At 38.3% G+C, this 23715-nt stretch overlaps 1 protein-coding gene across 1 annotated transcript; it reads right to left on the bottom strand.

Moving 5' to 3' along the window:
* On the bottom strand, positions 1–930 carry LOC125362514 (olfactory receptor 4P4-like). The gene has a single exon (XM_048361342.1). The coding sequence runs from the start codon at positions 928–930 to the stop codon at positions 1–3; it is 930 nt and encodes a 309-aa protein (XP_048217299.1).
* Between the last annotated feature and the right edge of the window lie 22785 nt (positions 931–23715).

The following is a 23715-nucleotide window of genomic DNA, read 5'->3' as shown; positions in this document are numbered from 1 at the left end:
TTAGGCTCCCATTGAGAATAGAGCAGGACACCAAACTTTTCTGATGGCACTTTTCATTTCTGTATTTCTCAGGGTATAGATTAAAGGATTGAACATTGGAGCAATAATTGTGTAAAACAGTGCTGTCACTTTATCCTCAGGGAAAGTTACAGGAGGTCTAAGATAGGAAGAGATTGCAGGACCAAAAAATAAGATCACCACTGTGATATGAGAGCCACAGGTAGAGAGGGCTTTGCGTCTTCCTTCTGCAGAGTGATTTCTTAAATGAAATAATATAATGGCATAAGATATAGATAAAACAATGAAAGTCACTAATGTGATAATTCCTGAATTAGCAACTACAAGGACACCAGTAATGTACGTATCAGTACAGGCAATTTTGAGCAAAGGAAAAATGTCACAAAAGTAGTGATCAATTTCAACTGAGTCACAGAAAGGCAGCTGGATAGTCATACACAATTGAGGGAATGAATGGGCAGCCCCACCAACCCAGGCAGCAAAGACCAGCAGATTGCATTTGGTCCTGTTCATGATGAGCACGTAATGGAGGGGTTTGCAGATGGCCACATAGCGATCAAAGGCCATGGCCGTAATAATAAAAATCTCTATACATCCAAAGAAATGCATGGTGAAGACCTGTAGCATGCAGTAACCATAGGAAATGTTTTTAGTTCCCTCTAGGAGGCCATCAATCAATTTGGGTGTAACACTAGAGGTATAGCAGATATCCATGAAGGACAAGTGGCAAAGGAAGTAGTACATTGGTTGTTTTGCAAGAGGGCTGCAGAAAATGGAAATAAGTATGAGGATGTTTCCAACCAGCAGAGCAACAAAACAGAATAAGAAGAGCACAAAGCAAAATATCTGTATGTTCTTGTCGTCAGAAAGCCCCAGAAGGATGAATCCTGAAATGTTTCTCTGGCTTTCCATGTAATTATGTGGGGAATAAACTTAGATCTGAAAGTAAATGGATCATGACATTGAGAAAATTAGATTCATTCTAAATTAAAAATCATAGAATGATAGTAATTATGTGTAATGAATAAATTCCTATGTTTTATACACATAACTTTGAATATTTATAATACATTATTGTGACTCTTACATATTTTTCAGTTTTAATAAATTAAAATATTTAGATCTCTATTTGACAATTAGGAAAATATCAGGACCTTGGATCTCACAACTCATAGTAAGGATTATGCTTCCTAATATTGAAAAAAATCAGTTTTACATATTCGTGATGGTGTACCTTTACAAGTACTGTAAATTTAATGGGGAATCTGAAATTTAATTGAAGAGATTTTATTGTAATTAAAACAAATAATATTTTCTTGTCAATTTGCTGTTGGGAAAAATTCTACAGAAGAATATTTCAATGATACATTTGACACACTAAACAATATTTTTGATCAGTGGTAATTTAAATAGGAAAGAGTCAAATAAACTAATCATCAGAGAGCCTTCCACTATAGCTCTCTGGAAATATTTTCCTCACCAATTATTTTAAGATATTGTAAAGAGTTTAGAAATACAACAAGTAATTATGTGGTCTTGTGAAACATGAGATTCTTATACTTAGTGGATCCCACAGTTTCTCTTCTCCTGTATTTTTGTGACCCTTGTATAGTTTAGCAACCAGGAAAATCCTCAAACACAGATGAGATATTGAAAGAAATGTATAAGCCTGAGCAGAACATGATTTTAATGGCATATGACAATTAGTAGATAAAGTTTACATTCTAGCAATAGACTGTTTATTAGAGGCCATTTCTTTAACCTCATCTATGGCTGGTATTTGTTTACTTTTCCCCTATTTGCCTTTAAAAATGTAAATATATATTTTCTTGTATTTAGTGTATTTTAGTATATTTAATGTACAGTTTCATCAATATTTTTCATTTTCATTTTGTAACAGAATGTGACATGATTTCATCTTACCTTGATTCAGATGAAACTTAGGATAATGGAGGTAATTAAAAATTGGTAAGTCCTTCTTTATATATATTCTCCCAAGCAGAAATATCCAGTTCTTTAATTGTGAGCATGAAGGAATATATAGAAGCCTGATATTAGGGCACAATGGAAATCATACCTAATTTTAAAACACCTTTGACACTTTCAGATATTAACTGAAATCCTGCCTAAAATTATGCCCAACAGAAAGTGAAAGTGATAAAGCAATTTACAGCACAAAATTATCATTTACTACACACAAAAATGCCTTGGAATGAAATTGTACAAAGTTAAAATGTAACTAGAGTATGATCAACACTGTCCACAAATACAGGTGGTCTGTCATTGTCTGATTATAAGGCCTGATTGAGGACACAGGTTGATTCAGGCTCTGTCAGAAGGAATTCTCTCTCTGATACTTGCCTTTCCAGTTACTCTTCTGTAGGAAAATGTAATGCAAAGCACAAAGAATTATAAAGCAGATTTTCAAAGACAACCACAGTTATTCTCTCAAAATATTTTGGAAATCTGGACATGCTGATTTTTCTAGTTTTTCAAAAGAAGTGAACATCAATTCAAGATGTCTCTCAAAAATATCAGGCATAAATATATCAGAAAAAAACAGATGCCAGGGTCTGGTGACTCATACTTTCAATCTTAGCTACTCAGAAGGCTGAGATCAGAGGATCTATCTGGGTTTCAAGCCAGTTTGAGCAGGAGCCACTGTGACACTCTTTATCTCCAATTAACCTCTAGAAAGCCAGAAGAGGAGCTAGTCTTATGTGGTAGACCTCTAGTCTTGAGAAAAAAAAACAACAAAAACCCAGGGACATCACTCTAACCCCTGAGTTCAAGCCCAGGATGGACACACAAAAGAAACAACTAAACAAGAAAAAAAAAAGATGAAGAATTTGAATACCTTAATTAGGTTAAAATATTCATTGTATTTTTACACAAAGCCAGAATAACAATAACCAAAACAGAATTTTGAAATACTTAAAATACCGGCAGACTATTTAAGCATTAGGAGTGGATGCTTTATGCTTGTAACTGCAGTAATGGATCTGAAAAGGGCAAGGTATCTAGTTAAATATCATTGCAAGGTTTTGAAAGCTATAGTAATTCATATTCCCAAGGCATTTTAAAGAAGCTCTGGCCAAATGCTGCCTAGACACTGACTGTGGTAACTTCCCCAAGAGTCTTGGAGAAATTGTACTTGCTGCATTTGGGTTTGCCAACTTCTGGCACTATTTCCCTTCAAGTGCAAATGAAATAAACAACACATAATGCAATTCAAGAAATTGCTTGCTTCTTGTGTTCCATAATTCTGAAGAAATGAAGGGAAATAATACAGTTTACACTACTCAGCAAAGGCTCATAAAATCTGGCATGGTACATGTCCAAATCAAAGGCAGATATTCACTGTGCATTATTCTTTTAACCAACAAATAGATAGCACATAGATATCATCTGTTACCTTCAAGATCTAATTTGTACCAAGGGTCTTGATAGTAGTACAAAATTGGAGTAGATGGTTGTGGAATGATAAACAAGGAGGAGGAAAGGGAGATTAATGGACATTATATACCCATACACTGCATAGGGGAAATCACACAAACCACATGTGTAACATACTTTGATCATATTCATATTTCTTCACACTTTCTTGTTTTCTCCATCTCATGGGTAATCCCATTTCTGGAAGTTCCCATTTTACAATCTCTTTATTCATTTTCTGAAGACTAGTTTTTGCATATGAGAGGGAACGAGTACTATTTGCCTTAATTTTTATATTGACTTGACATGGTCATATCAAATACCATACGTTTTCCCTACAAATGGTACAATGTCATCCTTCTGTGCAGTTGATAATGTTCATTGCACAAACACCACATTTTTTTCATTCTTCGGTAGTTGTGTACCTAGGCTGATTCCAGTCTTTGGCTTCTGTGAACAGTATTGATATTTATATGGGTGTGAAAGTACCTCAGTTAATACGGAGCTAAATTATTTCAGACTTATGTCCAGGGGTGGCAAATCAACATTATGAATCGAATCAATTTTTCGTTTTTGAGAATCCTTCATACAGATTTCCACAGTGGCTGTACTAATTCATATTCTCACCAACAGAGTATGAGAGTCTCTGATCTTTCATTCTCCCCAGGAATGTTACTTGTTTGTTTGCCTGTTAGCCATTCTGATTAGGGTGGGATGTTTTGACTTGCACTCTTCTAGGGTAAAGGACCTTGCACTTTTCTTCATGTATTTATTAAGTATTTTGTACTTTATCTTTACAGAAATGTATCTTCAACCCATTTCACCTTATAAAATTAGTCTTTGTTAATATGTGTTTAATTCTTGGAGCTCTTTATCTGTCGGGGTCCCTCGGCCCAGGCGCTCTCCTGGCCAGCGGGAGAGGTGGGGAGGAGCACCCCTACCAAGGCGAGCCAAGAGAAGGTGAAGAGTCCACGAACCGCCTGCACCCAGCCCCCCTTCGCCAGAGGACACTCTGACAGCTCAGGAGTTGGTCTTGCAATCTCAGTTTATTCAGGGAGGAGTCGCTCTTAAAAGGCTCAGAGAGCAGCAGGAAGGGGAGGGGTGTAGCGCACCTAGCTAGGGCTATGAGGGGCCGCCTGAGGTGTCTGTCAAGGGCGGGAAGCAGCCTAATTATACATCACAGCCCACAGGACTGCCTCCGGGTTCACCTGGCTCCATCTTGGCTACACGTGGTCCCAAGGCTGGGAGGCGGGGCCAGCTAGAACCACCTTTCAGGTTCCTCGGAACCGGGAGGCAGGCAGGGCTAACCACCCCTTCTGGATTCCAGCTAACAACCACGAAGCCCCAGGGCTTGGTAAACAGGCAGGGCCAGCTGATTGACTCTTAATGATGCAAGGCATGCCTCACATTTATCCAGTTTAGATATTAGTAAATTTTACAAAAATACTGGTAAGTGTGTAGCTATTGTAAATTGTATTGGTTCTTGGGGGGACAGAAAACCAAGCAATGTTACCAAGAAATAGGAAAGGGGTCAGGTGCTGGTGGCTTTCTCCTGAAACACTAGCTCCTCAAGAAGCTAAGATTTGGGGCTAGGAATATGGCTTCCTGGTAAAGTGCTCGCCTTGTATACATGAAGCCTTGGGTTCAATTTCTCAGCACCACATATATAGAAAAGGCCAGAAGTGGCACTGTGGCAGAGTGCTAGTCTTGAGCAAAAGGAAGCCAGGGACAGTGCTCTGAGTTCAAGCCCCAGGACTGACAAACACACACACACACACACACACACACACACACACACACACACACACCAACAACAACAAAAAAAGAAGCTAAGGTTTTAGGATTGTAGTTCAAAGCCCACTCAGTGTGGCAAGACCATGAAACTCTGATCACTAATAAACTACCCCAAAAGGCCCTGAAGTGCTAGACTTTGAAGTCAGGCCCCACTTTACCACGTGAACCCCACTTTACCACGTGAGCCACACTTTACCACGCGAACCTGAGATAAGCAGGCCCTGTGAGCAAACCCAGGACAAGCCCATTAGGGCCCAGTCGGTCTAGAACTCTAACCGCTGGGAATGCTTAACTCTGACCACCCCTAGAATGCCTCAAAGCCTGAGCCAATCAGATTTGTACCTGTGTCCTAATCTTGCTTGCTTGAACACCTGATTGTTGTAACTTTGTTTTTTGCCTTTATAAGCCCTGTGTAATCGCAGCTCAGGGCTCCCGCCTAACCTCCGCTGTCGGTGGGTAGGATGAGGCCCAAGTTGCAGCTCACTTGAATAAAGCCTTGCCTTGCTTTTGCATTTTGGAATGTCTGAGTCTCGGTGGCCTTCTTGGTGGTCGTCTCGCGACTTGGCACAACAGCCCAATGTGGAGCTGTGGCTCAAGTGATAGCCTTGAGCAAAATAAAATCAGGAATAGTGCCCAGGCCCTGAACTGAAGCTCCAGAACTGGTACTAAATGAATGACTGAGTGAATGAATTAATTAATAAATAAATAAGGAAAAGGACCTTTATAGATTTCCCTTGATAACAAATATAGGGGGATAACAGATAAAGGAATTCTCAATGTCTGTACCTAATGGAGATATAAAAATAAAAATCAGAATGAGATATTTTCTCACACATGTTAAAATAACTACTGTCAAAAAGATAAAGGACAACAATATTGTTGAGAATGTGAAGGCAGAAAATTCTTGTATTTTTGTATTTTTGTTATAGTTCAATCATTAATGTAACATTTTAACAAGCTAAACATGTAAAAAAATAACACATGCCTAAAGTCATGTTCTTTTTCAAGTTATCAGAAGTGGACAACACATCCTATTTATCAACCACTCTACAAATAATCACAACAACAACTGTGCTGCTTTTTTTATTTGAAGCTTAATTATCCCTATGTGTAATTGATAACAGTTTTCTTCTGCTACTATGCTTGTGGTGGGCCAAGTCTGTCTGTGTTATGACATTGTTATGTCACAGCTGGAAACAAACCCTATGCTAATGTTTCAACTCATTAGCAAGGTGCCAACCACTTCTCTTTTGGTTCCTATCTCTTGAACTTTAAAAATAAAATCCACGGAAAGCCAAGGGTAAACTCAAAGTATAGTATTTCATAGCAGGACAAGGAACCTTTGTGGGTGAGAGGGGTCCAGATAAGAGGTCTGTGACCAAAGTGGTTGAGTCTAGGAGTTTTCTTGGCCTGGGGTGCTCTCTGATTGGTTGCACTGTGTGGAAATAAGTTGCAAGACAGCCAATAAGAGAAGAGACCTACAGCATCACTGTTTACGGGAGGCTTAATCAATTCCCCTCCTTGAGATAGCATGTTAGGATTTGGGGATGCTAATTGAATTGGATACAAAACTGAATGGGACGGATATAGGGTACTCCATTCTCTTGGATTTGGATATTTTTTAAATAAATACTTTCCATTTGTTTCCATTGGTTAGATCAGAAGTGATTTCCATTACATTTTGATTTTTTGAGGGCCCTAGGCCCTGAATAATCTACCTAACCATCCATTAACATTGTAACTATATTAAATAATGCTCTTCCATGAGCATTCTTATTTCTACCTTTTGTTTCTATGTGTTATAAATATTCCTATACTGAGAATCTTAATCAAAAATATGAAAATTTAAATTTCATAAAGGTTAAAATCACCAAGTCAATCAACCTTCAATACAATAAACAGGGAGTGAAGCTGGCACCTCAAGTTTGTTTTCTACATTCTACAAAACACCATTCAGCCAGGCACAGGTGGCTTACTCCTACAATCATTGGGCACTGAGATGTGAGGACTAAAGTTTGAAGCCATACTGGGAAAATACAACATTAAGATTCTTACCTTCAAGTAATTAGAAAATAAACCCTTCCTGGAGTCATTACTCAAGAGGTAGAATACCAGATGTGAGCAAAAAAGCTGAGCAAGAACACAAACCTCTGACAATTAAAGCCCTTGGCAGTGGCACAAAAAGCCAACAAAAAAAGTATTCTTCTCCATGTCAGTCTAGGACTTCTTTGATGATGAAAGCAGTAGACATCATCCTGTCTTGGCTTTGAGCGCTTTTCTTTGTTTCATCTCTTGTGTTGCTTAAAAATGTGTTTTTAAGGAATCATCAATCTCTATTATTATGACAAATACAAATTACCTTAAAAATTCTAAATATAACCTAATTCATAAAGTGATGTAATAACGAATCTGTGGAAAAGGTTCCTCCTTGACAGTGGTGTCAGGGACTAAGGTAGGAAAAGATTGCAAGTCCCCAAACAAATGATCAGAGTGATAGGACACCCTTAGGGAGAGAGGGCTTTTCTTCTTCCTTCAGCTGAGCAATTTCCGATGCAACAGAAATGCTTACAAAACTATATGCCATAATACAACTGTACAGATAGTGGGGGAAGGGAAATGGGGAGGGGGAAGGATGGAGAAAAATGAGGGAAGAGGTAACAAGTTTGATAAGAAATGTACTCATTGCTTTACATATGAAACTGTAACCCCTCTGTACATCATTTTGACAATAAATAAATTAATGAAGAAAATTGCTTACCAAAAAAAGAAAGTAGGAAAGAAAAATAACATTTTTTTTTTGGCCAGTCCTAGGCCATGAACTCAGGGCCTGAGCACTGTCCCTGGATTCTTTTCTGCTCAAGGCTAGCACTCTGCCACTTGAGCCACAGCGCCACTTCTGGCCATTTTCTGTATGTGTGGTGCTGAGGAATCGAACCCAGGGCCTCATGTATACGAGGCAAGCACTCTTGCCACTAGGCCATATCCCCAACCCAAAATAACATTTTTTAATCTATCAATCCTTGCAGATTACACATGAAATATTCAAAAGTCACTAATTTTTTATTTTCTGGACAATACCGATTCTCCTTATGGATGGAAATAGATTGAGTTTGTATATTTATGAACTGCTGAGGCATTATACTCCAATTCTGCATAGGAACAATATATTTTTGTCCCATATACTGCATGGTTTCTTCCTAATCAGAAAAGAAAATGGAAGCCTAGGCAAATCCCACAGAAGTTTATGATGCTGATGCAGGGAAACCAACAGAATACATGCAAATAAACAAACACACTCTCAATTCCTTAGGGACATAAAAGTTTTGCCAACTCTGGAGAACATCAAACATTGAGAAATTTAAAAAAAAGCTTTCTGGAAATTCACATATATGGAGAATTTCCAATCCTTGAGGAAGGGAGGAAGTGATTCTATAGCTCCATGGCTTCCCACTTAAATAAATTCCAGTTGAATGCCGGGGCCATAGGTCAAAGCAATTGGAACAAATGAAAATGTACCTACTGTGCTAAAAATGTTCTTCTTCTTGTTTCTTGGAGTTAGAAGGAAGTGTGGGACACAGCTGGCCTGCTTGGCCACCACTGAGTGGAACTGAGAATAGATTGCCTTCCTAAGCATTTTAAAGGAGTTGACAAATGGTGAGATTGATAATTCTCCTTAATGCTTTTTCTTAGAGGGTTTAAAATTGTGACGTGTCTTTGAATGTGTGGATGTTGTTTGTGGCCAAGTGTAAGGCCAAGGAAAGGGTCTATAAATAAATTTGTGAACTTGGGCTAATTTAATAGTCTTCTCAATTTCTAGACTCCTCCTTAAAGGAGTTATAAGATTGATACACTCCAAGTATCTGGAAATATATCCTACAGAATAGCACTGGACCTACAACATATGCTAAACAGACATCAGTTATTGTGACAGCAAATATTTTATTGTAAGTGGAGTCCAACTACTTCAAGTCTAAAGAAGTAATAGCTCTGTTCTTTTTTTTTTATTAATTAAATTTTGTTGACAAGGTGTTGTGCAAAAGGGGTACAGTTACATAATAGGGCAGTGAGTACATTTCTTGTGATATCTTACTCCCTCGTTTTTCTTTCCCTTCCCTAGATCAGTAGGCATATATACAATACCCAGTGTACCAAAATCATATACAATAGCCACGTGGTGTATGCCAAAGGAAATTCACCTAGAACTTAAATATAATGTCAACAATAGTGTTTGCGCATCCATGTCTTATATGATCATATATACATAGTTGTTGAGCTATTGTGATCCACTGAGAGGTCTATTTTAGACCTTTTTATGTTTAGTAGTTGTTTGGTTCTAGATACGTAATGTAAGGTCGCTGATTCAAACCTGTGGAAATACTATTTGACGAGAGTATGAAAATGTAACCCCTCTGTACTTCATTTTGACAGTAAAGAAATTTTTTTTAAAGAAGAAAAAGGGTCAACAACATGGAAGGAGTATTTCTGACTTTAATCATATCAATTTGATTTTCTCTATGTGAATGATAAACAACAACCTTTCCTGCTTCACATTTGTTTGATAATTTTAAATGACTGAAATTCTGAAACACCTGTGTTTGTGGTAATGGCTTGGTGTATCCCCTAGGTCAGTTAAATAATCAGGACAGCAGGAAAACAGAAGGCTCAGAAATCCAACTGGCAGAATAAAATGCTGAAAGACAAAGGGAAATTCATTTTTTAAATTTCTAGAACTAAGAAGGCCTTTCAAATGGGGACATTTGGGGTAATAGACAATACAGGGAGAGGATAAGATCTGAAAACATTGTTTTTATGCCTATGTTGTCAGGGGATAGACTATGCATGCTATACAGACAATAAAAAAGTGATATTCTGTTAGCATTACTAATTTCAATAACAAAGAACTGTGAATTTTTTGTTTCTATACATGTATATATTATTTAAATCAGGTTAACATGTTTCCTGCTTTCCATTTTTTCTATTATTTATATATATGTATTTTTATTTTATGTAGTTTTATTATCTTTAAGTAGTTATGCAAATGAGTTGGCATTTAACAGAACAGTTAATGAATACAATGTATATGGATCAGTGTCATCCCTTTCAATATTCTCACCCATCCCTCCCTTACTCATCCCTTTCCTTACTCTTCTTAATTTTGCAGGAGATACACTGAATTCTTGTCTGCATTAGACCTCTTTTGACTCTACTCCACTCTTTTCAAATATCAGTTTCCTGATGTTTTATTTTGCTGAACTTTGATTTTGCCTTTCTAAGGAATTAAACGATTTCAGATCTCCTTTGAATTTATCATATTTCAGTATATATATATATATATATACATACATACATATATATATATATATATACTTGCATACCACCCAATATGTCTACTTACAAGTTTAAAAGCTAAATTTAGCTTTAGCATAACAGAAAATGTAATCAGAGATAGGGTCTTAATGTATACATTTAGTGTATTACACCAGGATTCATTCACAAAAATATGTGGAAGTATGACTTGTGTGTACACACACACACACACACACACACACACACACACACACGTATTCATGAATTAAAATTCATGGTTCGAATTGTAGTTACCAAATACAAACAATGATAAGCATACTAAAAATTCCTGTTGCAGTTCTGAATATTTTATATATTATCTAAGCAGAAACTGAGATTCTGCAGTTTAGAAAGTACTGGGTACTCAAATCAGTTTTGTTATTAACCAAAGGGTAAGAAAATAGTAGTCACGAGGCCAGTGAGTCACATGGAAGAAAATTTCCTAAGGACTCTGAACAAGGAGTATGCCAGCATTCACATTTCTTATGCCTGGTACCCAACTAAGTCTCAGGTCACCCTCTGTATATGCAAGAGTCTGGCTCTGAAGAAAGTAAAATCATGGAATGTTCAAGAGAAAACACAAAATCCATTTCAAAGGAAACACAAGGCATGAAGAACTGGTCCCACTGCATGTTCATCGATGAAAGCTTTTCTTTCTTTTTAAATTTACTTTATTGTCAAGACGATGTACACAGGGTTTAGAGTTTCATATGTAATGAAGTAAGTACATTTCTTGTCATACTTATTGCCTCCTCCCTCATTTTTCTCCCAGCTTCCCTCCTCCCCAATTCCTCCCCTGAGTTATACAGTTAATTTCCAATAATTGTCTTGTATGTGTCTCTGTTGCATTGGTTTGTCCATTATTCTTTGTCTCATCACTTTGATGGTCCCCTTTCCTTCCCTAATTGAGATGAATTTTATACAATACTCATGGTACCAAAATTAACTACAGTGACAACTGGAGATAATAAATGAGAAAGAAAAAAAAATCCACATAGTACATTAAAAATAACAACATCAATGGAAAACCTCTTGTTTCTATAATTTGGAGTTCATTTCACTTAACATGATCTTATATGATCATATGTATATAGCTATTGAGCTATTGTGATCCCCTGAAAGGACTAAAGACAGCCAGACAAAAAGACATATTTTCAAGTTTGAAACTTTTCACTTGTTAGGTCACTGTCTTAGTTCTCATGACCCAATATAATGAAATATCTGCATCTCCCTTTTTCTGTAACTAAAATATGACATTGTGAGTTACAATAATAGAGTTTTAATAATGTTGTAACTGTAGCAAGATAGATATTGAAATGAATAAGATTATTCTTTCAGTTACATCTCCTCTAGATATTAAATGTAAAATTTTAAAAAGGCACACAAAGTCCCTGCTGAAAAAGAAACCTTCTTGTCTCCTCCCCTCTTGATCTGTGAAAACAACTGATGTGGGAAACAGAGGTTTCCTGGTAAAAGAATAAAAACGCTTCCAGCCTCTAGCCTACAAACCACTAAGCAGGTCCAGAACAAATTCTTTTCTCCTGAATTACTTCATTTATTCAACAGGACACATTTTAAAACTGGAATTCTATAAAGAAATAGCATGGTTGTTGAATTTTCCAGTTCAGTTCAGAAATTTAGAAAAATGCTTGAGAAGTGGCCATGATTTTTGTGTGAATTTTAACTGCAAGTCATTTTCCTTCTCTTTGTAGCTAAAAGTCTCCTAAACGGGAATAGAATTCATGTCATTGCTTTTAATTTCTTGACAAACACCAACATGATTAGGAATATATAATCCTGCCTCCAAACTGGAATGTGTCACAGAAAGCTTCTTAGTAATTCAATCCAAGAAGCCACTGCTAATTAATCAAAACTGACCCTTGAGATAAAAATGGTTAGAAGCATTTTAGAAATATTCATATTTTAAAGTTTTTAACAATTCATTCCACTTCAATTCTTCCTGCCTCTACTGACTTCTAAATTTATGTTTTCAGTGATGGTACAAACAGGATACTTTACATAGCAGGAAACCAAATTGCTGAATATAAACCACATAGTAAATCCACAGAAGAACTTTTTACATCTCTCCCTCCATCTCTCCCTCCCTCTCTCCTTTTCCCTCTTCCTCCCCCTCCTTCTCTCCCTCCCCCTCCCGATCCCCCTCCTTCCCCCTCAACCTCCTCTCTCTCTCTCTGAATTTGTTCTTCTGAGACTTTCACAGAATCCAAAATTTCAGAAAGTCCTGTTCGTTGTCTTTTTGTTTGTCTACATTTCTACCATTCAGGAGCAACATGCTCATTGTGGTGACCATTGTCTGCAGCCCAGCACTGAGGGGCAGCCCCATGTACTTCTTCCTGACATTTTTGTCCTTGATGGAGGTGTGCTTCTCCTCTGTGATTGCCCAAAAGGCCATGGCTGATGCCCATGTGGAGAGAAAGACTATCTCCTTTATTTTTTAAAAAATATTTATTATCAAACTGATGTACAGAGAGGTTACAGTTTCATACGTTAGGCATTGGATACATTTCTTGTACTGTTTGTTACCTTGTCCCACATTCCCCCCTCCCCCCACCCTCTTTCCCTTTCCCACCCATGAGTTGTTCAGTTCATTTACACCAAACAGTTTTTCAAGTATTGCTTTTGTAGCTGTTTGTCTTTTTTACCCTGTGACCCTCGATTTTGGTATTCCCTTTCAATTTCTTAGTTCTAATACCAGTATACATGATTTCCAATATACACAGATAAGATACAGAGATAGTGAAAATACAACCACAGGAAGGGGATACAAGAAGATCATCAATAATAGAGGCTACAGTTACACATAGCACGTTGAAAGTAGTTACAGCAGTGATACAACAATAGTTTCTATAACATGGAGTTCATTTCACTTAGCATCATCTTATGTGTTCATAAGGGTATAGCTATTGGGCTGTTGTGATCCTCTGCTGTGACTTGCCTAAACCTGTGCTAATTGTTACCTATAAGGAAGACCATAGAGTCCATGCTTCTTTTGGTCTGGCTCACTTCACTTAGTATAATTTTTTCCAAGTCCTTCCATTTCCTTAAAAATGGGGAAATATCATTTTTTCTGATAAAGTGATAAAATTCCATTGTGTATATGTACCACTTTTTCCTGATCCATTTGTCTACTGAGGCTGGATTGGTTCCAGATTCTAGCTATGATAAATTGTGCTGCGATGAACATTGTTGGGCTGGTGTGATTTTGTTCGTGGTCTTTTGGATAGATACCCAAAAATGGGACTGCTGGGTTATAGGGGAGCTCTATGTTTAGCCTTCTGAGGAATCTCCATACTGCTTGTCAGAGTGGCTGAAACAGTTTACATTCCCACCAACAATGAAGTAAGGTTCCCTTTGGCCACATCCCCTCCAACAATTGTTATTGTTACTTTTCTTGATATAGGACATCTTACTGGGATGAGATGGAATCTCAAAGTTGTTTTGATTTGCATTTCTTTTATGACCAGTGATGTAGAGCACTTTTTCATATGTCTCTTGGCCATTCTCATTTCCTCATCAGAGAAGTCTCTTTTTAAGCCTACTTGATGAGGAGGCTATTGGTTCTTTGCGGTTTTGCTTTGGAGGAATGTAATTTTTTTAGTTCTGCATATATTTTAGATATGGCGGCTTTGTCCGTTTTATGGCCGAAAATTCTTCTCCCAATCTGTGGGCTTTCTGTTTATCTTGGAGCTATGTCCTTTGCCCTGCAGAAGCTCTGCAGTTTGATGCAACCCATTTGTCCAACCTTTCATTGATTTGTTAAGGAAGTTCCTTGCTGTGCCAAGGAGCCCAAGTGTTTCTCCTACTCCTTCCTTTAGTGTTTTCAGGGTGTCTGTTTTGATTTCAAGGTCTTTGATCCATTTGGAATTGATTTTGGTGCAGGGTGATATATACGGATCTAGTTGTAGTTTGTTGCATGTGTTGAACCAGTTTTGCCAGCACCATTTGTTAAAGAGGCGATCTTTCTTCCAGACTATTGTTTTAGCTCCTTTATCAAAGATTTAGTAGGCTTAGTTCTGCGGGTTCATTTTTGGGTGTTCAGTTCTGTTCCATTGGTCTTCAGAACATTCCGGTGCCAATACCAAGCTGTTTTTATAACTATAGCTTTATAATACAGCTTGAAGTTGGATATTGTAATTCCTCCAGCATTGTTCTTTCTGATTAGGATTGTTTTTGCTATTCTAGGTTTTTTATTGTTCCATATGAATTTCTGGATTGCTTCTTCTATTTCATTAGAAAATGATGTTGGGATAATAATGGGTATTGCATTGAATTTGTAGATAGCCTTTGGCAATATTGCCATTTTGATTATATTAATCCTCCCAATCAGGAGCATGAGAGGTTTTTCCATTTCCTTAGTTCTGACTTAATTTCATTTTTCATGTTTTTAAAGTTCTCATCACAGAGGTCTTTCACTTCTTTGATTAAGGTTATTCCTAGGTATTTTAAGTTTCTTGAGGCTATTGCAAAAGGAGTTGCTTTCCTGATTTCAGCCTCAGTCTTTGGGTCATTAGCATAGAGAAAGGGTGTTGATTTTTGAGGGTTTATTGTATATCCTGCAACTTTGCCAATGTTTTAGATCAGCTCTAGTTGCTTGGGGGTAGAGTCTATGGGGTTCTTTAGGTATAGAATCATGTCATCTGTCTGTGAAGAGAGAAAGTTTAACTTCATCTTTTCCTATTTGTATCCTATTTATATTTTCTTCTTACCTAATTGCTCTGGCTAGGAATTCTAGTACTATGTTGAAGAGAAGGGGAGAGAGTGGACGTCCGTGTCTTGCTCCTGATTTTAAAGGGAATGGCTTTAGATTTTCACCATTTAGAGGTATGCTTGCTGTTGGTTTGTCATAAACTGCTTTGATTATGTTCAGGAGTGTTCCTTGGAATCCCAGTTTTTCCAGGGCTTTTAGCATAAATGGGTGCTAGATTTTATCAAGCGCTTTTTCCGCATTTGGTGATATAACCATGTGGTTCTTTACCTTGCTGTGGTTGATGTGGTGGATTACATTAATTGACTTGTGTATACTGAACCAACTTTGCATCCCTGGGATGAATCCAGTTTGATTGTGGTGTATGATTTTTTTGATGGCCTGTTGAAGTCGATTGGCCAGAATTTTGTTGAGAATTTTTGCGTCTCTGTTCATCAGGGAAATCGGTCTATAGTCCTCTTTCCATGATGAGTCCCTGCCAGGTTTGTGGATGAGGGTTATACTGGCTTCATAGAATGTGTCTGGTAGTGAACGTTCTCTTTCAATTTCATTGAAGAGTTTGAGAAATATTGGTGTGAGTTTTGTTTTGAAGGCCTTGTAGAATTCTGCTGTGAATCCGTCTGGACCTGGGCTTTTCTTGGATGGGAGATCACTTATTGCCGTTTCTATTTCAATACTGGATATAGGTCTGTTTAGAAGGTTTAAATCTTCATGGTTAAGTTTGGGAATGTGATTTTTTTCTAGGAAATCATCCATTTCTTCCAAGTTCTCGAATTTTTTGGCATAAAGGTTTGCAAAATAGTCCCTTATTGTGTTCTGGATTTTGGTTGTTCCTATGGTGAAGTTACCTGTTTCATCTCTGATCTTGTTTATTTGAGTGTGCTGCCTTCTTTTTTTGGTCAGGTTTGCTAGGGGTCTGTCTATCTTGTTGATTTTTTCAAAGAACCAACTCTTTGTTTTGTTGATTCTTTCGATGTTTTTTTTTTTTTTTTGGTCTCTAATTGATTTAATTCTGATTTGATTTTAATTATTTGCCTCTGTCTATTGACTTGGGGTTTGGCTTGTTGTTCTCTTTCAAGGAAATTAAGGAGCTTCCTTAAATTATTGAGTTGCTTTTTCTCCAGTTTGTTGGTGTAGGCAATCAGAGATATAAATTTTCCTATGAGTACTGCCTTTGCTGTGTCCCAAAGGAGCTGGTACTTTGTGTCTTCATCTTGGTTGAATTCCATAAACATTTGAATTTCCATTTTAATTTCTTCAATGACCCACTGATGGTTCAGAATTTTGTTGTTTTGTCTCCATGAATTGTAGGATTTTTCTGTGGTGGCTTTTTCAGTTGAGCTCTAATTTTATTCTATTGTGGTCTGAGAGAATGCAGGGAATGGTTTTGATACTTCTGAATTTGTACAGATTTTCTTTGTGATCTATTTTGGAGAATGTTCCATGTGCTGCTGAGAAGAATGTGTATTCTGTTGTTGCTGGGTGGAATATTCTGTAGATGTCGATTAAGTCTAGTTGGTCTATGCAATTGTTTAGTTCTGTGGTTTCTTTGTTCAGTCTTTGGTGTGTTGATTTATCTAGAGGTGATAGTGGAGTGTTGAATTCCCCAACTATCAATGTGTTTGGGTCCATGAGTGTTTTTAGAGTCAGTAGTGTTTGTTTGATGAAGTTGGGTGCTCCTGTATTTGGTGTGTAGATATTTAGGATGGTTCTATCTTCCTGTAAGAGTGATCCCTTTATTAGTATGTAGTAACCTTCTTTGTCTCTTTATACCTTTTTTAATTTGAACTAAATTTTGTCTGATACTAGGGTTGCAACTCTGGCCTGCTTATGGGGGCCATTTGCTTGGTAGATTTGATTCCAGCCTTTCACTTTTAGAAGATGTTTACTTTTGCTGGATAGATGAGTCTCTTGGAGACAGTAGAATGATGGATCTTGATTTTTGATCCAACATATGAGCCTGTCAGGGTCCTTCATGCCCAGAGCTCTCCTGGCCTGCAGGAGAGGTGGGAGTGCACCCCTAAGTGGCGAGCCAGGAGAAGGTAAAGAGTCACGAATGCCCGCACTCAGCCCCGCCCGTTTACCAGAGGACAATCAGACGACTTGGGAGATGGCACACAGACTCGGTTTATTCAGGGAGGAATCATACTTTTAAAGGCCAGAGAGAGGCAGGAAGGGGAGGGGTGTAGTGCACCTAGCTATGGGCTATGAGTGGTGGCCTGAGCTGTCCCTCAAGGGTGGGGGGCTGAGGGACCTCCCTAAGAGGCGGCCTAAATCTATGTCACAGCCCACAGGACCTCCTCCGGGTTCACCATCAGAGGCCATCTTGGCTACACATGGTCCCATGCCTGGGAGGTGGGGCCAGTTAGAGCCGCCTTTCTGGATCTGGACCTGAAGTTAGGTGGGGCTAACAGTCACATGGCCCCAGGGCTGGGAAAATAGGTGGGCCAGCTGATTGCTTCTTAAGGCTGCAAGCCATGCCCCACATGACCCTATGTCATTTGATTGGAGGATTAAGTCCATTAATGTTGAGAGTTAGGATTGAGAGATGATCATTTGTTTCTTTCACTATCACTATCTTGTTAAAATCTGTGTGTTACCATTTCTTGATCTGATATTCTGGTTTACTATTTAGGGTTCATTTGTCTGTATTGGGATCTTGATTATTTTCCCTGTATAGTACATCTTTGAGGATTTTCTGTAAAGCTGGTTTGGTGGAGATATATTGTTTCAGTTTTTCCCCACTGTGGAAGACATTTATTTGACCTTCAGCTATGAATGAGAGTTTAGCTGGGTACAGTATTCCTGGTTGGTAGTTATTTTTATTTAGGGTGTGGCATACCTCAAGAAGTCTGGGGTAATTCTCATTGCTTTTCCTTTATATGTGATTGTTTTCTTCTCCCTAACAGCTTTAAGGATTCTTTCCTTGGACTCTATTGATTCTGTTTTGATCACAATGTGTCGGTGGGATGTCCAGTTCTGGTCTGGTCAGTTTGGGGTTCTAAATGCTTCTTATATCTGTATAGGTCTATCCTTCTGGTTATTTGGGAAGTTCTCGACTAATATTCTGATAAATAGGTTGCCTATTCCATTAACTTCTTTCTCCAGGTTTTCCTCAATACCTATTAGCTTTAAATTGGGCCTCTTGATTGTGTCTTGGAGCTCCTGGAGTGATCTGTTTTGTCGATTAGATTGGTTTTGTGTTAATTTTTGTTCTTTCTCCATACATTCTAGGGAATCTTCAGCTCCTGAGATTCGATCCTCTGCTTCAGTTAGTCAGGATTTTAGGCTAGCTACTTGATTTCGAATCTCTTTGCCTTCTGACTGGTCTTTCCTGACGATTTCCATGTCATCTCTTAGGTCCTGTATGGACTTCTTTACTTCATTAACTTCATTAATTTGGTTTTGAGTGCTGTCTCTCAAATCCTTTCTCTGGGTAGCTATCTTTTCATTTGACTCTTGAATTTCATATATCTTTGTATTTGTTGAGGCCATGAAATCGTCTATTACTTTATGGAAGGATTGCTGTATTGATTCAAGCTTTTCATTTATCACGTTTATCAGTAGACTTTGTAGAGCATTTTGAGGGTTCTCTTCTATGTCTTTGATTGACTGCTCTGCTTCCTGCTTGTTTTGAGTGGGAGAAAAGACTCCATTGTTTGCCATCTTTCTTGTGTTTCTTCTGCCCATTTGGATTGGGAATGCCAAACTACAAGCACCTGTGAGCACCATTTAAGACCCAAAGCAGACCTTACCAAGCACTGTTGTGTAAATCTTAGAAGTTCACAATTATCAACAGATACTTTGTATACCTGTAAATAAAATTAATTTGGTGTTCCTAAAGAATACAATTTCAATATAACACCCAATCCTGAGCCCTGTATTCAGTAGTTACTTATTTACTGTTACAACCTTATGAGCAATTCTTGCTCTTATATTAAGTTCTCTTTGGACTGGCTTTCTCTATGAACTCTTTTGATTCACTCAGATTAAGCAGGGACACTCTCTATCCAATAACCATGAGTCAATGGAATCTGGAGGTCCTGGAAGTAAGTCAGGAGGGTAAGTTAGAGGTAGTAAAGAGAATAGAGTAAAATGTATGGGGGGAGGTGATGATTTTGGTTTAGTTTCAGTGATGTGGAAATATGGAGGAGAGTAGAATCAGTAAAAAGAACAAGGTTAATATGATAGACAATGGAGAGTTAGCAGTAAAGAGTGGAGGTGTTATTCATAGGAAAGTAATTTTTAAAGAAAGAGAACACACATCGCAGCACAATTTGTCATAGCGAGAAGCTGGAACCAACCCAGATGCCCCTCCATAGATGAATGGATCAGGAAAATGTGGTACATTTACACAATGGAATTTTATGCCTCTATCAGAAAGAATGACATTGTTCCATTTGTAAGGAAATGGAAGGACTTGGAAAAAGTTATACTAAGTGAAGTGAGCCAGACCCAAAGAAACATGGACTCTATGGCCTCCCTTATTGGGAATAATTAGTACAGGTTTAGGCAAGCCATAGCAGAGCATCACAAGGCCCAATAGCTATACCCTTAGGAACACATAAGATGATGCTAAGTGAAATGAACTCCATGTCATGGAAAAAAGTGATATATCACAGTTGTAACTACTTTCAACGTCCTATGTGTATGTGTAGTTTCTACTATTGATGATGTTCTTGTATCACCTTCCTATGGTTGTACCTACACTATCTCTGTAATCTTATCTGAGTATATTGGAAACCGTGTTTACTGGTATTGGAAGTAGGAAATTCAAAGGGAATACCAAATTTGAGAGACACAGGGTAAAAAAAGAGAAAAAACTACAAAAGCAATACTTGCAAAACTGTTTGGTGTAAGTGAACTGAACATTTGGGGGGGGAGGGAAAGGGGGGAGGGAGGGGTCATGAGGGACAAGGCAACAAACAGTACAAGAAATGTATCCAATGCCCAACATATGATACTGTAACCTCTCTGTACATCAGTTTGATAATAAAAATTTGAGAAAAAATAAATAAATAAATAAATAAAATTAAATAAAATAAAATAAAAAGAAAGAGAACACAAAGAGAGAAATAAAGAAAAAATACTGGAAGACAGATGCACAAAACAGAGAAAAATTATTTTAAAAAAATAAAAAGAAAAAAAACAGAAAAACAAACAACCAAAAAAAAAAAAAACTTGATTAAACAAACAGGTAAAAATAAAAAACAAAATAACCAACAACATTTCAGAAATGAAAAAATTAAAAAAAAAAGAAAGCTTAAAAAATGAGGAAAAAAATGGAGTCTTCCTTGTTTGGTTGGGCTTTCTACAGTCTCTGGTTTCCTTGCGATGGTCTGCAGTATATTGTGCTGCTTGGCTGGTTTGACTTGCTTTCAGTTCACAGGGGGTCATTCTGCTCTGACCCTCCTCCCCTTTTAGTGAAATCCTGAGGCTCTGTGGTTCACACAGCTTGCAGGTAAGACTTGGGCATCCTCTGTAGTTGGGGGACGTGAACAGTCTCGGGAACCATGGCTCCTCTCATCTGCTCTGGGGCAGCTGCCTTTAACTCCTGGCTTTGAATAGGCTGTGGACTCAGCAGGGCGGGGTGCCTCTGGCCTGGTTTACCTGGCTGAGAGTTGCTTGCCTACGGAAGGTTCCTCCCTCCTGGGTGGGAAAGCCTCCTGTGCAGAGCTGGGTATGGAATTCATGTCCGTTTCTGGCTGGCAATTGGGCTTCCTCTGTGATGGGATCGTTTATCTGTCTCTGGAACTGTTTGTTCTCCCGTCTGGCTGTTCCTTGCCACTGGTAGCTGCTCGCCACTTTTGCTTTTAATTTAGGAATTCTGGAGGGCAGGGTGGGGCACCTCTAGCTGAGCCATGGCCCAGGACGACCCCCCCCCCAGCCCACCTGGGCAAGGGTCGTACTCCTGGGCAGAGCTGGCTCTCACTTGTCAGTCCCTCTTGCCCTTCGCAAAGATGGCCACTTTGTCCTCACTTTCCCAGGCCTATTTTTGTTCCAGTCTGGTCGGACCCTATTCCAGTGTCAAAGATGGCGTTTTGCCCTGGCGGTGGGGGAAGGGCTACCTCCCCGAAGCTGCTCTATGGGTGCGAGTGAGAATGTCTTTCATGGGGTACTCATGCTTTCTCTGCGATTAAAGCCCATCCATGCTCAGCCTGTGATCCGCGTTTGTCACTGCTGTCTGGAGGATTTATCCCTGGTCACCGCTGAGTGCTTTAGCTGCGTAGAGTGCAGGGCACTGTGCTGGCGCTGGCACTTGCCTGGTGGCAGGACACCACCCAGAGCTCAAATCTGTGTTTTCAGACCAGCAAAGTCGATTTTTCCTTCCTGGCTGGGATCCCTGTACTGTTATAACATACTTAGGATGTCTTTCTAGGAGTAAAGGTTTCTCTGGGGTGGGAAAACTGCGACGTTGGAGGGAGCTCAGCTAGGGCACTGCTGCTCCTCCGCCGTCTTCCTGGAAGTATCAAGACTATCTCCTTTAAAGGCTGCATGATTCAGATCTTTGCTAAGCACTTCCTTGCTGGTGCAGAAGTCATTGTCCTCATTGCCATGGCCAAGAGGTGGGGGCAGGTTTGGCTTCTCTTCTGGTTGAACCCGGAAGGAGGTGGGATGGGCTAGCTGCTGGGCCAGCATTTAACAGAACAGTTAATGAATACAATGTATCTGGATAAGTGTCATCCCTTTCAACATTCTCACCCATTCCTCCCTTACTCATCCCGTTCCTTACTTTTCTTAATTTTGCAGGAGATACACTGAATTCCTGTCTGCATTAGACCTCTTTTGACTCCACCCCACTCTTTTCAAATATCAGTTTCCTGATGTTGTATTTTGCTGAACTTTGATTTTGCCTTTCTAAAGAATTACATTATTTCAGATCTCCTTTGAATCTATCATATTTCAGTTAATATACTTATGTATACTTGCATACCACCCAATATGTCTACTTACAAGTTGAAAAGCTAAGTCAGCCTCAGGCCAACCTCTGTATATTCAAGGGTCTGGCTCTGAAGAAAATAAAAATCATTTAATGTTCAAGGGGAAAAACAAAATCAATTTAAAGGAAACACAAGGCGTGAAGAGCTGGTCCAACAGTATGTTTATCGATGAAATCCTTTCTTCCTTTTATAATTTATTTTATTGTCAAGGTGATGTACAAAGGGTTTAGATAAGTTTCATAATTAAGGCAGTGAGTACATTTCTTGTCATACTTGTTACCTTCTCCCTTATTTTTCTTTCACCTTCCCTCCTTCCCAATTGTTCTCCTGAGTTGTGCAATTAATTTCCAATGTATTGCCTTATATTTGTCCCTGTTGCATTGGTACACCCTTTATCCTTTGTCTCACCACTTTAATGGTCCCATTCTCTTCCCTAATTCAGATAAACATATATACAATACAAAGGGTACCAAAATCAAATACAATGTCAACTGGGGATAAAACATGAGAAAGAAAAAAAATTCACATAGTACATTAAAAATGACAACATCAATGGAAAACCTCCTGTTACTATAATTAGGAGTTCATTTCACTTAGCATGATCTTATATGATCATAAGTACATAGTTATTGTGATCCCCTGCTAGGACGAAAGACAGCCAGACACAAAGACGTATTTTCAAGTTTAAAACTTTTCATTTGTTATATCACTGTGTCTTAGTTCCCCTTACCAAAATTCTTTAAATTCGATAATGAAGTATCTGCACCTCCTTTTTTCTGTAACTAAAATATGTCATTGTAAGTTACAATAATAGAGTTTTAATAATGTTGTAACTGTAGCAAGATAGATATTGAAATGAATAAGATTATTCTTTCAGTTACATCTCCTCTAGATATTAAATGTAAATTTTAAAAAAGGCACACAAAGTCCCTGCTGAAAAAGAAACCTTCTTGTCTCCTCCCCTCTTGATCTGTGAAAATAACTGAAGTGGGACACAGAGGTTTCCTGGTAAAAGAAAAGAAAAAGGTTTCTAGCCCATAGCCTACAAACCACTAAGAAGATTCAGAACAAATTCTTTTCTCCTGAATTACTTCATCTACTAAACAGGACACATTTTAACACTGGAATTCTATAAGGAAATAGTATGGTTGTTGAATTTTCCAGTTCAGTTCAGAGATTTAGAGAAATGCTTGAGACGTGGCCATGATTTTTGTGTGAATCTTAACTGCAAGTCATGTTCTTTCTCTTTGTAGCTTAAAGTCTCCTAATCAGGAATAGAATTCAAGTCATTGCTTTTAATTTCTTGACAACCACCAACATGATTAGGAACATATAATCCTGCCTCCAAATAGGAATGTGTCACAGAAAGCTTCTTAATAATTCAATTCTGGAAGCCACTGTTAATTAATCAAAACTGACCCTTGAGATAAAAATGACTAGAAGTATTTTAGAAAT

This window comes from Perognathus longimembris, chromosome 13 (assembly GCF_023159225.1).
Source record: "Perognathus longimembris pacificus isolate PPM17 chromosome 13, ASM2315922v1, whole genome shotgun sequence".
NCBI lineage: Eukaryota > Metazoa > Chordata > Mammalia > Rodentia > Heteromyidae > Perognathus > Perognathus longimembris.
This window is presented reverse-complemented; position numbering and strand designations above follow the sequence as displayed.

What these genes read in the sequence shown, in the direction of transcription:
- LOC125362514 (XM_048361342.1), bottom strand. Translation starts at nt 930, where the DNA reads ATGGAAAGCCAGAGAAACATTTCAGGATTCATCCTTCTGGGGCTTTCT.